General features: G+C 43.0%; 1 protein-coding gene across 1 annotated transcript in view; it reads left to right on the top strand.

Moving 5' to 3' along the window:
- Positions 1-16,910, top strand: part of LOC139267280 (collagen alpha-1(X) chain-like) — a 28,832-nt gene extending 11,922 nt beyond the window's left edge. Inside the window, exon 2 of the mRNA XM_070885334.1 lies at positions 15,076-16,910. Within this exon, the coding sequence (XP_070741435.1) occupies positions 15,156-16,910 (1,755 nt within the window). The 5' untranslated portion in view covers positions 15,076-15,155. The remainder of the gene's footprint in view (positions 1-15,075) is intronic.
- Positions 16,911-17,500: the final 590 nt, after the last annotated feature.

The following is a 17,500-nucleotide window of genomic DNA, read 5'->3' as shown; positions in this document are numbered from 1 at the left end:
ACATGGCAGCTGTTGATGATTTTGCCATTCCCATTTACACCTCTACCAGACCTATCTTTTGTTTCAATACTTGTCCCATTGCCATCCCCTTTTGCTTTGTATGATCACACCTTCTGTCATTTAATCACTCCTACCTTCCGCCTATCACAGACCGTCCCTTTTATTCTTTCCACCCATCCCCCCTTTCCTTGCACTTGCTTAAAATCTGTTACATCTCTAACTTTTTCCAGTTCTGATGAAAGGTCATTGACCTGAAACACTAACTCTGTTTCTCTGTCCACAGATGCTGCCTGACCTGCTGAGTATTTCCAATATTTTCTGTTTTTAGTCCATTTGTTATGTTAGTTACTATTTGCATCAAAAAGAATTTCCCAACATCAGTCCTGAATTTGTCATTTACTAGTTTGAACGTATGTCCTCTTGCCCTATTATATGAGTTCAGTTTGAAGTAGCATTCTGGGTGTGCCTTTTCCACACCATTTCTGTCAACATACCGCAATCCGATCACTATTCAGTTCTTTCCGATCAAAGCTGAAAAGCCCAAGTCTCTCCAGTCCTTCCTCGTAACCCAGTCCTCTGGCATTGCAGATCAACCTTGTGGCTACTTTGTGACAGGTGCGAGAGCTTGAATGTGCACTTTGTGTCTCAGTGACCAGAACTAGCTGCAATACTCAATGGGGCTGACAAATTGAGCAGAGACTGTGACAATAGAAGACCTCACCAGATAATGCACAATTTAAAGCTGTTTCCACCATTTTCAGTTTTTATTTTATATTTCCAGCATCTGCAATATTTTGCTTTGGTTTTAATGCATAATTTAATGGTGATGACGGTACCCCTCTCATGATATGCCTGGAATCCCAGGCTGCATGGGGAGGCACCAGCAACCATTGAAGAGTTGGTGCCTCCCAAGCCTGTACATTAGTACTTTCCAGGGATAGTGTTGGGGTGTAGTTGGGGTATGAGTGCAAGGGAGTGTGGGAAAGGGGCATGGGGTTAGAAACATAGAAACATAGAAAATAGGTGCAGGAGTAGGCCATTCGGCCCTTCGAGCCTGCACCGCCATTCAATAAGATCATGGCTGATATTCCCTCAGTACCCCTTTCCTGCTTTCTCTCCATACCCCTTGATCCCCTTAGCCGTAAGGGCCATATCTAACTCCTTCTTGAATATATCCAATGAACTGGCATCAACAAATCTCTGCGGCAGGGAATTCCACAGGTTAACAACTCTCTGAGCGAAGAAGTTTCTCCTCATCTCAGTCCTAAATGGCCTACCACTTATCCGAAGACTATGTCCCCTGGTTCTGGACTTCCCCAACATCGGGAACATTCTTCCCGCATCTAACCTGTCCAGTCCCGTCAGAATTTTATACGTTTCTATGAGGTCCCCTCTCATCCTTCTAAACTCCAGTGTATAAAGGCCCAATTCACTGGAGTTTAGAAGGATGAGAGGGGATCTCATAGAAACGTATAAGATTCTGACGGGACTGGACAGGTTAGATGCAAGAAGAATGTTCCCGATGTTGATGGGTCACAGAGGACACTGGACTAGACAATGTGCCACTGGTGTCAGAAGGCCAGGGTTGCCCGCATTGACCTATGCTAAACACCATTGACATGTTATGGACCTCTGCCTCCATGCCCAATTTTCTGGGGAGCGACTAGAAAAAGTGCCCCAATTCAGGTCAGAGCACACAATATCCTCATATTATTGGTCACAAGGTGTGCTTGGACCTGAATTTTTCTTTATTCTGTCTTTTTAATTGGAGTTCACTTGAAGAACCATTTTAATGGGATGGCTGGGATTTCTTAGGACATCTAGAAATTAGACATCCCTGACTTCCTTCGCTCCACCATTGGCGGCCGTGCCTTCAGCTGCTTAGGCCCTAAGCTCTAGAATTCCCTCCTCAAACCTCTCTGCCTCTATCTCCTCCTTTAAGGCACTCCTTAAAACCTACCTCTTGAACCAAGGTTTTGGTCACCTGTCCTTCTAGCCTGGATTTTGCTCTCAGCGACAAAGGAACACGCTTACTATTCACCTAGTGTACAAATTCCTGCAGACTTTCCGCAGCTTGTCAGTGGGCATTTCCACTAATCCGCGGGCTATTTCAGCATGGCACCCTCTACAGGGGAACCGTGGCATCTGTGAACAGGTCAAGCAACAGGGATTGAGACAAGCAGGGCTAAATATGTATTTGTCTCTGAAAACTGACGCAGGGAACGCGATGCATGATCACCCTTGGCCCGTTGAAAGGAATGGAGGCAGCATGCAAACTGAATGCAACCTGCTGATTAACATGATTGTGGCATTCAGCTCAGTGCTGAATGTGCTGCTGAGTGACTAAATGCTTAGTCACACAAGTTCATGCAAGGTGAGCACCAATTAAAGCTAGCCTACACTTCTTAAAGGCAGTCTGCCCCTCTTAAAGGGGAGTTGCATGCGGCTTGCAGCAGCTCATTCAACTGGCTGGGGAAGAGAGTTAGAGTAGCAAAGAACCACAACAGCAGGGAGAGCATGCTACAAGGTTCTCTGATGCAGCACTGGAGGCCTTGGTGCAGTAGGTCAATATGAGGAGAGAGGTCCTATTCCCATAGGGGGCCAAGAGGCCCTCCAGGCAAATGCAATGGGACCAAATAGCCGTCGTGATGAATGCCAGCATTATAGCCCCAAGGACCTAGAAACAATGCAGGAAAAAGTTTAATGACCTCACGAGTGGTCAAGGTCAGTGAATTCGTCTTCAAATGCCATATCCCACTATCTGCACCACACACTGCTCAATGCACCACAACCCCATCACTCACCTACCAACAATCTCGACGAAACATGATTCATACCTCACAGTCATAGCTTCACCTCATCCTCACACACTTACAATTGCTTCAAGCTTCATACCCACATCTCACAGCTTGCACACACTGTCAGCTATTCAACCGTGATAGGTATATCATCCAAACACATTGCACCACATTCATTGATACACTTCCCTTTCTCTTGCAGGAAAAGGTAGCTCACAACCAGCGCAAGTAGGACTTAACTGTGGGTGACAGGCGTGCCTGCATAACCTGACCCCAGTGGAGGAGACGCTGCTGGCCATTATTTAAAGCGGCATCGCTGAGCCCATGGACAGCGGCAGGACTAAAAGAATGTATAATGCCCTACAAAATGTCATACATAATCCTCCTTCTCACATCCCACTTTGCCCTCATCCCACAATATCCTCTGACTTACAAGCTGCACATGATATAAGAGTGCACTTCTTGCTTTTCCCGCTCCCCACACCACAACCTTACCCTTGTGCCTTTCCCCTTTCAGATGGCCAAGAACTGATACCTGGCCAGGCACTGCTGGAGGAGCAGGAAATAGAAGAACACCAAGGCACTGATAAAGACACAGCACCATCACTCATTTCACACTCGCAGCCACCAGCTCAGATGCTGAAACTCCGTGTTGTTAAGAGGATAGGTTAGAGGCGGAATCTGTATGTGGTGAGACACCAGGCACAATTGGCCTACAGCCAGCACAGGGGGAAAGGGTAGCGCAGGTACCAGCTCCCCGGAAGGCGAGGTCGCACATGAAATCTGCTGCAGAGGACTCAGATGAGGACTTCAATGGGGGGGGGGTGCGACCCACAGAAGTAGGCTGATGGGTGTGCATAATGAAATGCTTGGTGCATTGGCAGGCCTGCTAGAAAACCTGAGTGCAATGTCAAGGAGCATGGAGGAGTCAGGCACCAACCTTGCACAGAGCTTGGAGCCCATGATTTCCAGCACGGAAGTGATGGGCAACTCCATTAGCGCACTTGTGGGCCCAACCTTGATGCAGTATCTGCTGGCTGATGTCTCAGCTTCCATTGCAGCACAAGGCTGGATGAGCAAACTGAGCATGGCACCGAGGTACAGGAAATCATTCAAATGGCGGGGGGGGGGGGGGGGCACCGAGGTACAGGAAATCATTCAAATGGCGGGGGGGGGGGGGGGGGGGGGGAGGGAGGGAGGGAGGGGGAGGTGGGGTGGGGGGGGAGGGAGGGAGGGAGGGGGAGGTGGCGGGTGGCAGTGAAAAGGAATGTTGTAGTGGTAGGGGACAGTATAGTCAGGGGGATAGATACTGTTTGCTGCAGCCACAGCCAGGTGTTCCGAAGGCTGTGTTGCCTGCCTAGTGTCAGGGTTAAGGCTACAGCCTCACAGCTGGAGAAGAATTTGGAGTGGCGGGGGTGGGGGGAGGATTCAGATGTCGTGGTTCACGTAGGAACCAACGACATAGGTAGAACTAGGAATGAGGTACTACTGAGGGAATTTGAGGAGCTAATATCCAATTTAAAAAGCAAAACCTCAAAGGTAATAATCTCTGGATTGTTACTTGAGCCACACGCAAATTAGCATAGGGACAAACAGATTAGAGATTTAAATGCAAGGCTCAAAGAGTGGTGTGGGAGGAAGGGGTTTCAGTTCATGGGGCACTGGCACCAGTATTGGAGAAAGAGGGAGCTGTTCCTTTGGGACGGGCTCCACTTAAACCGGCTGGTACCAGTGTCCTGGTGAACTAAATAACTAGGGCAGTGGACAGAGCTTTAAACCACTGAAGGGGTGGACAGTGGTTGGCGGGGGGCGGGGGGGTGGGGGGAAGCGGATTGAGGAAAGAGTAAATTTAAAAGAAGCAAGAGAAAGGTCAAGGCTCTAGAGCAAAGTAGAGTTTTTTGAGTAAAAATAAGACGTGTGGGTCAGGAAGGGACAGAGAGAGTAACATGGGTAATGTATCAGTGACTTAAGGTGACATCAGGGAAAAATAGAAATATGTCAAAGCTATAGGCATTATATCTGAATGCGCAAGGCATTTGCAACAAAATAGATGAATTAATAGCGCAGATAGAAATTAATAGGTTTGATCGAATAGCCATTATGGAGACATGGTTGCAAAGTGTCCAAGGTTGGGAACTAAATATTCCAGGATATTTAACTTTTAGAAGAGAGAGGGAAAATGGAAAAGGAGGAGGGGTAGCCCTGATAATAAAGGATGGGATTAAGACAGTTGAGAGAAAGGATCTAAGCTCTGAAAATCGTGAAGTAGAATCAGTTTGGGTGGAGCTAAGAAACAGCAAGGAGAAGAAAACATTGGTGGGAGTTGTTTATTGGCTTCCAAACAGTAGTTGTAATGTATAAATCAGGAAATTAGAAATGCATGTAACAAGGGTAATACAGTAATCATGGGAAATTTTAATCTACATATAGACTGGACAAACCAAATTTGCAGTAATAGTGTGGAGGATGAATTCATGGAATGTATACACGGCAGTTTTCTCGATCAGATGTTGAAGAACCAACTAGGGAACAGGCTATTTTCAAAGCAGTATTGTGCAATGAGAAAGGGTTCATTAATAACCTTGTAGTAAAGGGGCTTTTAGGGAAGAGTGACCATAATATGATAGAATATTACATTGAGTTTGAAAGTGATTTATTGAATTCAAAACTAGGGTCTTAAATCTAACCAAAGCAAACTACGTAGGTATGAGGGGTGAGTTGGCTAAGGTAGATTGGGAAATTACATTAAAAGGTATGACGATAGACAAGCAATGGCTAGCATTTGAAGAATTAATACATAATTTACAACAAACATACATTCCTTGAAGACACAAAAACCCCATAGGAGAGGTGGTCCAACCATGGCTAACGAGAAATGTTATATTAGATCAAAGCATTAGATCAAAGGAAGAGGCTCATAATGTTGCCAAAAAGAGTAGTCAGTCTGAGGATTGGGATGATTTTAGAATTCAACAAAGGAGGACCAAGAAATTGATTAAAAAAAAGGGTGATAGAATATGAGAGTAAACTAGCAAGAGATATAAAAACAGACTATAAATGCTTCTATAGGTATGTAAAAGGAAAAGATTCGCGAAAATAAATGTGGGTCCCTCACAGGCTGAGACAGGAGAAATTATAATGAGGAATAAGGAAATGGCAGAGAAATTAAACAAATACTGTCTATCCTCGTGGAAGAAGATGCAAAAAACATCCTGAAAATAGTAAGGAACCAAAGGTCTAGCAAGAATGAGGAACTGAAAGAAATTAGTATTAGTAAAATAATATTATTGGAAAAATTAATGGGACTGAAAGCCGATAAATCCCCTGGACCTGATGGCCTACATCCTAGGATTTTGAAAGAGGTGGCTATAGAAATAGTAGATGCATTGGTTATCATCTTCAAAAATTCCATAGATTCTGGAACGGTTCCTGCGGATTGTAAGGTAGCTAATGTAACCCTGTTATTTAAGAAAGGAGGGAGAGAGAAAACGGGGAACTACAGACCAGTTAGCCTGACATCAGTGGTAGGGAAAATGCTAGAATGTATTGTTAAGGACATGGTAACAGGGCACTTAAAAATAATGACAGGATTGGGCAGAGTCAACAAGGATTTAAGAAAGGGAAATCATGTTTGGCAAATCTGTTACAGTTTTTTGTGGTTGTAACTAACAGAATAGATAAGGGGAACCAGTAGCTGTGGTGTATTTGGATTTTCAGAAGGCATTCAATAAGGTGCCACACAAGAGATTATTAAACAAAATTAGGGCTCATGGGATTGGGGTAATATACTAGCATGGATTGAGGGTTAACAGACAGAAAACAGAGAGAAGGAATAAACGGATAATGTTTGGGTTGGCGGGCTGTAACTAGTGGGGTACCAGTAGGATCAGTGATTGGGTCTCAGCTATTCACAATCTATATCAATGATTTGGATGAGGGGACTAAATGTAATATATCCATGTTTGCTGATGATGCAAAGCTAGGTGGGAATGTAAGTTGTGAGGAGGATGCAAATAGGCTTCAAGGGGATATAGACAGGCTAAGTGAGTGGGCAAGAACATGGTAAATGGAATATAATGTGGAGAAATCTGAAGTTATTCACTTTGGTAGGAAAAATAGAAAAGTAGATTATTTTTTAAATGGTGAGAGGCTGGGAAATGTTGGTGTTCAGAGGGACCTGGGTGTCCATGTACACAAATCACTGAAATTTAACATGCAGATAGAAATGCAAATGGTATGTTGGCCATTATTATAAGACAATTTGAGTATAAGAGTAATGACGTCTTACTACAATTATATAGGGCTCTGGTGAGACCACACCTGGAGTATTGTGTACAGTTTTGGTCTCCTTACCTAAGGAAAAATATACTTGTCATAGAAGGAGTGAAACGAAGGTTCATCACAGTGATTCCTCGATGGGTGGATTATACTATGAGGAGAGATTGAATTGACTAGGCCTATATTCGGTAAAGTTTAGAAGAATGAGAGGTAATCTCATTGAAACATACAGAATTCTTACAGAGCTTGACAGGGTAGATGCAGGGAGGATGTTTCCCCTGGCTGGGGAGTCTAGAACCAGGCATCATAATCTCAGAATATGGGGTCGGCCATTTAGGACGATGAGAAGAAATTTCTTCACTCAGAGGGTGGTATATCTTTGGAATTCTCTACTTCAAAGGGCTATGGATGCTCAGTCTTTGTATATTCAAGACAGAGATCGATAGATTTTTCGATATTAAGGGAATCAAGGGATATGGGGATAGTGCAGGAAAGTGGAGTTGAGGTTATTGAATGGCGGAGCAGGCTCGAGGGACTGAATATTCTACTCTTGCTCTATTTCTTATGTTCTTATGTTTGTATGATTTGGTTTTTGCTCTAATTTTTGCATTTTTGACATCTCTATTTTTCAATTTCTGATTTTTGTTGCGCTTTCAAAATCTATATCAGAAAAGGAATCATACTTAGAATGTTGCAGAAAATAGCAGGCCATTTAGCCCAACAAGTCTGTGCCTGTGTTGGTGCCCACATGGACCACATAATCCAATCCCACTCTCCTGCTCACTCCCATGCCTTTAGTGTTGTTCGATCCAAGCAAATATAATCATAAAAACATTCAAGAATATTGACATCATTGCACCTTCTAAAATTTTGAAGGAAATATAATATATCAATTTTTATATATTTAGCATATTGAACAACAACAGCAAATTACATTTATATAGCACCTTTAATACAGTAAAACATCCCAAGGTGCCTCACAGGAGTGTAATCAGACAAAAAAATTGATATTCGCCGAAGAAGGAGATATTGGCCTACATGTGGCTGTATTAATAACGGTGAGGCTATCAGCGCTCACCATTACAGCAGGGTAAATCTGGCAGTAACTTCTGGCATCTGGACGTGTGCTGTTAAACACGGAAATCCAGAAGTTGCTATCAGAGATACTCTGCTCCTCCACAGGGTCTGCTGTTGCAGCCTTCGCAGCTCGACTTATTGAATGCAATGGTGTGAACTGGTGCTACTTACCCATTATTTCCGCACTAAAAACGGCTGAAAAAGTTAGTGCTGGTAAATTTAGGAGTAAGTATAAGCGTGGTATCTCATTGCCTCAGAAGAAAATGAATGTGGCAGATTTTTAAAAAGTTTTTTTTACTTTTCATGTTTGTCTCTTTAATCGCTCTCCCTTAATACTATCTGAATTTCACAATCTTTATTTCACTTCTTGTACGTGATTTAAATCTAAATTCGATTTCCTGTTTTTTACTTCCAGTTTTAGACTCTGTGGGCTCGAAATTTGGCTCTGTAGCGCCTGATTTTCCAGTGCTACGGGTGCTGTTTTGTGACAAAATGGCGTCTGCGCTGGGCACCATCTTGGTGAGGGTGGTTGATATGTCCTTACTATACAATATAAATGCACACGAGGCCCATACTTGAGAGAAGGTCACTCTGTGACCAGTTACCTTTATTACCAAGACCTCAAGTGATGAAGGTGGGTGGAGCTTCCCCTTTTATACCTGAAAATCCAGGTTAGGAGTGTCTCCCACAAATTTTGTGTGAGGCTCTCCTGTAAAGCACCTTGGGACATTTAGCTGTCTTAAAGACACCATATAAATGCAATTTTTGTTATTGTTGCAGTAATGAAGCAAAAATAGATATTGAGCCAAAGAAGGAGACATTAGGAGAAGTGACCAAAACCTGGTCAAAAATTTTAAGGAGGGTCTTAAAGGAAGAGAGGGAGAAGAAGAAGTGGAGATGCATAGAGAAGGAATTCCAGACTTTGGTGCTCAAACAGCTGAAGCCACCAATGGCAATAGTGGGGTGTAAGAAAGGGGGAACATACAAGAGGCTAGAGTCAGTGTTCATGGGAGGGGGTTGTAGGTCTGGAGGAGGTTACAGAGACAGGAAGACAAGGCTTTGAAGAAATTTAAACACAATGATAAGAATTTTAAATCAAATGTGGTGGGGATGGGAAGTCAAAAGAGATAAACAAGGACTGGGTGAGCAAAATTTGGTTGCGGGATTGGATATGAGCAGCAGAGTTTTGGATGAGCTGAAGTTTACAAAAGTTTGGAGAATGGGAGGCTGGCCAAGAGAGCATTGAAACAGCTGAGTCTGGATGTGACAGGCATGAGTATATGATGGATGAGTATATCAGCAGCAAATGGATTGATGCAGGGGCAGAACCACGCAATATTATGAAGGTGAAGATAGGTGTTCTTTATGATGGAGAGGCTATGGGGTCAGAAGCTCAGCTCAGGGTCAGATAGGATGTTGATTTAGTGATAATCTAGTTCAACCTGATACAGTAGCTGGAAGGATGATGGAATCAGTGGTAAATCTACAGGTATTTGTGGTGGGGGCTGAAGACAACGGCTTTGATCTACCCAATGTTTAACTGGAGTAAATTGTAGCTCATCACGACTGGGTATCAGACAAGCTTGACCACACAGATGGTGTGTGAGGTTGAGAGATGTGGTGGAGAGGTAGACTTGGGTGTTGTCATCATACATGTGGATACTGCATTTAGATAATGTTGCCAAGGAGCGGGATGTTGATGAGGAACAGGAGGGGGCCAAGGATAGATCCTTGGGAGTGGGCAGGAAAGCCATTGTTGGAGATTCTCTGGTTATTATTGGATAGGTAAGAATGGAGGTAAATGAGGGTGGTCCTACTAAGCTGGACAATGGAGGAAAGGTGTTGGAGGAAAATGATGTGGTTGACTGCGTCGAAGACTACAGAGAGGTCAAGGTGGACAAGGAGGGAAAATACACCACAGTTACAGTCACAGGTGATCTCTTGAATGGGATTTGAACTATCAATCTTTTGAGACAGTGGTGAGAATGCTACCATTAAATCAAGACTAACTCTTAAATGTTTAATGGTGAGGATAGAATTTCTGAGTCCTCACACTTGGTGATTTACCTCACGTGACATGAATGCACATCAGAAAATTGCTGGCCTGACCCTCTAAACTGAGAGCTATCAAAGAATCATAGAATCATAGACTGGTCACAGCACGGAAGAAAGCCATTTGCCCCGTCGAACCCATGCCAACTCTCAGCTAGTCCCATTTACCTGTTCTTTCCCTGTAGCCCTGAAATTTTTTCCCTTCAGATACTTATCCAACTCCATTTTGAAAGATAAAATTGAATCTGCCTCCATCACCCTTTCAGGCAGTGCATTCCAGATCTTAACCACTTGCTGCATAAAAAAGTTTTTTCTTACATCGCCTTTGGTTCTTTTGCCAATCACCTTAAATCTGTGTCCTCTGGTTCTCAACACTTCTGCAATGGGAACAGTTTCTCTCTATCTACTCATAATTTTGAAGACCTCTATCAAATCTTCTCTGCTCCAAGGAGAACATCCCCAGCTTCTCCAGTCTATCAATGTAACTGAAGTCCCTCATTCCTGGAATCATTCTCTTAAATCTATTCTGCACCCTCTCTAAGGTCTTCACATCCTTCCTAGTGTGGTGCCCAGAATTGGACACAATACTCCAGTTGAGGCCAAACCAGTGTTTTATAAGGTTCATCATAATTTTCACACTTTTGTACTCTATACCTCTATACCAGGATCCCATAAGCCTTTTTAACTGCTTTCTTAACCTGCCCTGCCATGCTCATCAATTTGTGCACACAAACCTCTCTGTTCATGCACCTGCTTTAGGATTGTATCATTGAGTTTATATGTCCTCTCCTCATTCTTTCCATCAAAATGTATCACTTCACACATTTCTGCGTTAAACTTCATCTGCCATGTGCTCTCCCATTTCACCAGCTTGTCTATGTCTTTCTGAAGTCTATCACTCTCCTCCTCACTGTTTATTATACTTCCAAATTTTGTGTCACCTACAAATTTTGAAATGTTGCCCTGTACACCCATATCCAAGTTATTAATATATATAATGAAAAGCAGTGGTCCTAGAACCGACTCCTGGGGAACACCACTGTATACCTTGCTCCAGTCCGAAAAACAACCGTTCACCACTACACTCTGTTTCCTGTGACCTGGCCAATTTTGTATCCAGGCTGCCCCTTTCCCTTTTATCCCATGGGCTTCAATCTTGCTGGCAAGCCTATTATGTGTCGAACACCATTTGGAAATCCATGTACACTACATCAACCGCATTACGCTCATCATCGCTCTCTGTTACCTCATCCAAAAACTAGATCAAGTTGGTTAAACACGATTTGTCTTTAACGAATCCATGCTGGCTTTCCTTAATTAATCCTCACCTATCCAAGTGACTATTAATTTTGTCCCTGATTACTATTTCTAAAAGCTTCCCCACTACCGAGGTTAAACTGACTGGCATGAGGTTGCTGGGTTTATTTTACTCTTTTTTTTGAATAATGTTGTAACATTTGCAATTCTCCAGTCCTCTGGCACCACCCCTATATCTATGGAGGAATAGAATATTATGGCCAGTACGTCTGCGATTTCCGCCCTCAATTCCCTCAGCATCCACAGATGCAACCCATCTGCATCTGGTGATTTATGTACTTTAAATACAGCCAGCCTTTCTAATACCTCTTCTTCATCAATTTTTATCCTATCAAGTGTCTCCACTACCTCCAACTTCACCATGTCTATGGCAGCATCCTCTTCCTTGGTGAAGACAGATGCAAAATACTCATTTAGTACCTCAGCCATAACCTCTGCTTCCATGCGTAGGTCTCCTTTTTGGTCCCTAATCGGCCCCACCCCTCCTCTTACTTACGTTTTACTACTTACTTTTACAAACAGCAGAAGGATTGCACAACAACCCAAGCACCCCACCCACCCTTTCCTTCAACCACTGTCTTCCTCACCTGTGACAGAGGCTATAGGTCTCGCATTGGACTCATCAGACACCTAAGAACTCATATTAGTGTGGAAGCAAGTCATCCTCGACTCCAAGGGACGACCTAAGAAGAAGAATACTATTTATATGCCTATAGAAGACTTTTGGATTACCTTTTAAGTTGGCTGCCATTCTATTCTCATACTCTTTCTTCACCCCTCTTATTTTCATTTTCATTTTCACTGACCTTTCTACATATATAGTCTGATTCTCAGATGTATTTGCAACCTGACCTCTGTAATACACACTCTTTTTCTGCTTCATCATATTCTCTATCTGTTTCGTCATCCAGGGAGCTTTGACTTTAGTTGTCCTGTCTTTCCCATTCATGAGAATGTACCTCGACTGTACCCGAACTATTTCCTCTTTAAAGGTAGCCCATTGATCCACTACAGTTTTGCCTGCCAATCTTTGATTCCAGTTTACCCAGGCCAGATCAGTTCACATCTTACTGAAATTGGCCTTTCCCCAGTTAAACATTTTTACTTTAGATTGTTCCTTGTCCTTTTCCATAGTTAATCTAATCCTTATGATACTATGATTACTGTTCCTTAAATGTTCACCTACTAATACTTACTCCACTTGACCTACCTCATTCCCCAAAATCAGATCCAGCAATGCCTCCTCCCTCATCGGGCTGGAAACATACTGCTCAAGAAAGTTCTCCTTAGAACGCTTCAAAAAGTTCTTCCCCTTCTTTGCCCTTTACACTACTATGATCCCAGCCTATATTAGGATAGTTGAAGTACCCCATTATTACTACTCGATAGTTCTTGCACCTCTCTGTAATTTCTCTGCAAATTTGCTCCTCCATATGTTTCCCACTATTTGGTGGTCTATGGAATACACCTAGTAGTGCAATGGCACCTCTATTATTTTTTTAACACTAGCCATATAGGGACCAAAGGGGTGTTACCAGCCACCTACACCTGTTTTGGCCATTTAAGCCACTTTGGACAGCTAATAGTTGCTCCAAACTAACTTAGGCCAGCGTATGTGGCACAGAAAACCCTTGCGGAGAATTAAGAAATCAGCGCAGGTAGCCTCCAAATGACAGTGTTATGATAGGAATGCTAGTTTTTTTTTAAATCCCAAGCAGCGAGACTGGACAGGGTGCAGGTGCTATCAGCCTGATTAAACTGAGTGTGAGATTTTTACAAGAATAAAAATGATCTTGTAATGAAAGCTGAAGTATAGGGGCCACTTAAGCAATGGGAGGGTTTTCTTTGTAAATAATAAAAAGAGCTCTCGCCTAATGGATTCGTGTGCGGCATCACACCATATTGGATTTTGACTTCTGCAGCACCAAAGAATTGCCCTGACTAGGTTTAGAAGTTTAAAACGTAAACTTAACAAAAAAAGCATGTCAAAATGTAAACTTAAATTTTGGTGCTCAGCATTGCGTAGTGTGACTCTGATAATTAGTAATATTTTAGAATTCTATGCAGTAGTGGGTGAGCTGTAAAATACTGCAGATAGGGAATTTTTAGTAAAGATAGCTAGATATTAAAGTACTGAAAAATCTTTGAAGATTCTTCTTCCCCCCCTCCCTGCCTGATCAAAACTCTTCCCCCCCACCCCGATCAAAACTCTTCCCCCACCCCTCCCGATCAAATCTCTTTCCTCTCCACCCCCCATCAAAACTCTTCCCCCCCACACCCGATCAAAACTCTTCCCCCCCCCTGCCCCCACCCCGATTAAAACTCTTCCCCCCCACCAACCTGTTTCTTGCAGCCCTCAGCACGGGAAGGCAGTGGCCGGCTTGTGTGGCAGGCCACTCGGCTCGGGATAGGGGCGGGACGCGTTGGGTTCCATGCTGCAGGCAACATCATCATCATCATGGGAGGAGCTACTGCACAAGTGCGAACGCTCTACTGCGCATGTAGACAGCTGCCCGCACTGTTTTTGGCGCAGGGCTGTAGCTCCGCCCCCCACTCCATGAGAAATGGCGTGCCAGGACCCGGGACACACAGCAGAGCGGCCAGAATTGTTAGTAAGTTTTTTGGCGCCGTTTTGAGTGCACAAAGTCGCCACATCTCAGGAGAGTGCGCCAGAAAAAGGGGTTGGGGAAATTTGGGCCCATAGATTCTGTCCTTGAGCCCTCCAAGACACCCTCCCTCTCCAACACCGTTATATTCTCCTTAACCAATACTGCCACACCACCTCCTATCTAGGCAGATGGGTGTATTGTCTCACTTGCTCCTAGAAAAAGAACTTGCAGAAAGCAGCCAACAAAGATTGACAATGTCTGATCTAAAATCTTAATACAAAATTATACAATACAAATTATTTATGGTTTGAAGCAATAAGGAGCTTTGCTAATTTTATAACGCACTATAATCCTAATGTTTGATTCTATAATGTAACTATTACAAACATAATGGAGTAATTTTAACTTAACCCACTCAGTGGGAAATTGACAGGATCGGATCAGCCACATGTTTTACACTCTGCCCGATTGTACTTTCCATTGACGTCATTTAACTAAGTTGCAAGCGTGGTACTGGTCAAGTCCAGGGTCCTTGGATATCTCTAATTTAATATATGAGCAAGCCCAGTTTAAGGTGTCAGCTGCTCAATTTCAATTAAAAAAATTTTTTCTTTCATATAATTACATAGAATTTACAACACAGAAACAGATCATCGAACACTATCAGCATAACCTTCTATTCCTTTCTCCCTCGTGTTTATCTAGCTTCCCCTTAAATGTATCTATGCTATTCGCCTCAACTACTCCTTGTGGTTCTAACCACAATCTGGGTCAAGACGTTTCTCCTGATTTCTTTATTGGATTTAATACAATGAGAGATTAATTAGTAAAGTTTTAGGAGAATACTGTTACGAAACAACAACAACATCTTGTATTTATATAGCATCATGTGGAATACATATTCTTGGTGCCATAAGGTAAACTGTACTTATTTATTTTCCTAGGTATCAGAGGTCCACAGGGATTACCTGGACCAAGAGGCCCACCAGGAGCAAATTGTGTTTTGAAGAGAGGTCCCCCAGGAATGTGTGGATCACCTGGACTGCCAGGAATATCAGGAATATCCTATGTGGGAGAACCAGGAATACCAGGAATACCTGGAAAAAAGGGTGAAAGAGGACTTTGTGGACCATATGGTGACATAGGACCTCATGGGCTACAGGGACTAAAAGGACCTCCAGGACCTCGAGGTGCTCCTGGAGCCAATTCAATATCTGAAAGTGGTGAGTGGGGTTCCCAAGGACCACCAGGTTCCCCAGGGCCAAAAGGTGAATATGGAACAAACGGAGAACCAGGAAGTCCGGGTCTGCGTGGGGTAAAAGGTGAAGTTGAAATTGGTCTTCCTGGATTTGCAGGAGAAAAGGGTTATCCAGGGTCACAAGGTAATCCAGGACCTCCTGGAGAAGTAATTTCAGGTCTACCAGGAGTTCCTGGTATTTTCGGCACATTGGGAGAGAAAGGTGAAATGGGACAATCTGGTATACCTGGAACTTCAGGTCTACCTGGTGAAAGAGGATCACAAGGTCCATCTGGCATAGCAATTTCAATGCCAGGAGTAGATGGTAAACAAGGTCTTGCAGGGTTTCCTGGTATCAAGGGTCCTCCGGGTGCAAAAGGTGTGCCGGGTAAACCTGGCCCACCAGCTGTTGGAAAACCAGGTTTGCCAGGCCTTAAAGGTGAAACTGGTCCCAGAGGCTTTTACGGCTATGCTGGGGAGAAAGGAGATCCAGGAATAGATGGCGAATTTGGTGCTGCAGGACCCAAAGGATCACCAGGACCAATTGGACTAGCAGGTGTATCAGGTTTTTTAGGTGAAAATGGCAATCCAGGATCTGCAGGAGAACCTGGTGCAATAGGGCTGCCTGGATTTCCTGGATTACAAGGTGAAGAAGGCGCAACAGGTCCTCCAGGAAAATCAGGAATTGTAGGAGAGGAAGGTATCCCAGGTTCACAAGGAAAACAAGGACCACCTGGTCCACAAGGTGATAAAGGACCCATAGGTACACATGGTGAAGCTGGTATACCAGGTTCTTTTGGTATTCGAGGGCCCTTCGGGATTCGAGGCAATAATGGAGCGATAGGACCTGCTGGAGCAGTTGGACAACGAGGTCCATTTGGGCCTCAAGGTCCTCCAGGACATAAAGGAATCAGAGGAGATCCAGGACAACCAGGTCAACCAGGCCGATCCAACTCTTTCGTATTTGGAACTCTGTTGAGGGGAGCTATGAACATATCTATTGATGCAGAACCACAGGGATCATCAGGACTTCCTGGCATCCCTGGCCCACCAGGTCCACCAGGTCCAACAGGTCCACCAGGAGAAACTGTAATGCAGTCAAACAGATACAGTACTTACACTAAATTACGACAAATATCAGGAATGTCAAATACTGGTCAAGCTTTTAAAGCCATTCTCTCTACACCATATTCTACAGCAGGATTACCAATAGTTTTTGACACAATACTGTACAATCAAGCCAATATTTATGATCCAGAAACTGGAATTTTTACATGTCAAGTATCAGGCATCTATTATTTCTCATATCATGTCCATGTCAAAGGCAGAAGTATTCAAATTGCATTGTATAAAAATGGTAACCCGGTTCTATACACGTATGATGACTACAAGGAAAAAAAGATTGATCAAGCCTCAGGGAGTGCTGTATTACAGCTACAGGAAATAGATACAATATATTTACAGTTGCCTTCAGAACAATTTAATGGTTTATATTCCTCCAATAAAATGCAATCATCCTTCTCAGGATTTCTGATTCACTGAACAAATCCATTGATATAGGCAGAGTTTTGAGTTGTTAATCCTTCACTGCAAGACATTTTGAATGATAATAAAGGATTTTTGATCAGGAAATAAAATTTACTTATAAAAATTATACAGGCATGCAGGAAAGGATAGATTAATAAATCAAAGTATCACTTAATGAGCAGCTTTTATATCTGATGTGCTCATGCTGTTTTGCTGAGGGCTCATGAACAAGTTAAATTCCATATTCTGAAGTATACCAAGTATACGACAAATGCTATAAAATATAATAAGTATACATTTTATTGGATTCTTAACATATGAATTGTATTTTCTGTTATTACAAACACGGAAGAGGCTTTTAATATCTTCAGCATGATGTGAAGTTGCTTTCGTTCAAATTCTATGAAGTGTAGTTCTCTGATGGTTTGAAACTTAACATTACAACAACGCAAATACATTTTCTCGGTGCTTGACAGCAGCTTTGCTGCTAACTTGTGAAAAATTCCCTTTTCAGTCCTTTCCTAAACTAAGAATTTTAAAATATGTTCATATTTACAGTGTTAATAATCACAGCAATATAAATTGAGATTATTAGAGAGACAAAT

This window comes from Pristiophorus japonicus, chromosome 7, assembly GCF_044704955.1.
Source record: "Pristiophorus japonicus isolate sPriJap1 chromosome 7, sPriJap1.hap1, whole genome shotgun sequence".
In the NCBI taxonomy this organism is placed as follows: Eukaryota; Metazoa; Chordata; class Chondrichthyes; family Pristiophoridae; genus Pristiophorus; species Pristiophorus japonicus.
This window is presented reverse-complemented; position numbering and strand designations above follow the sequence as displayed.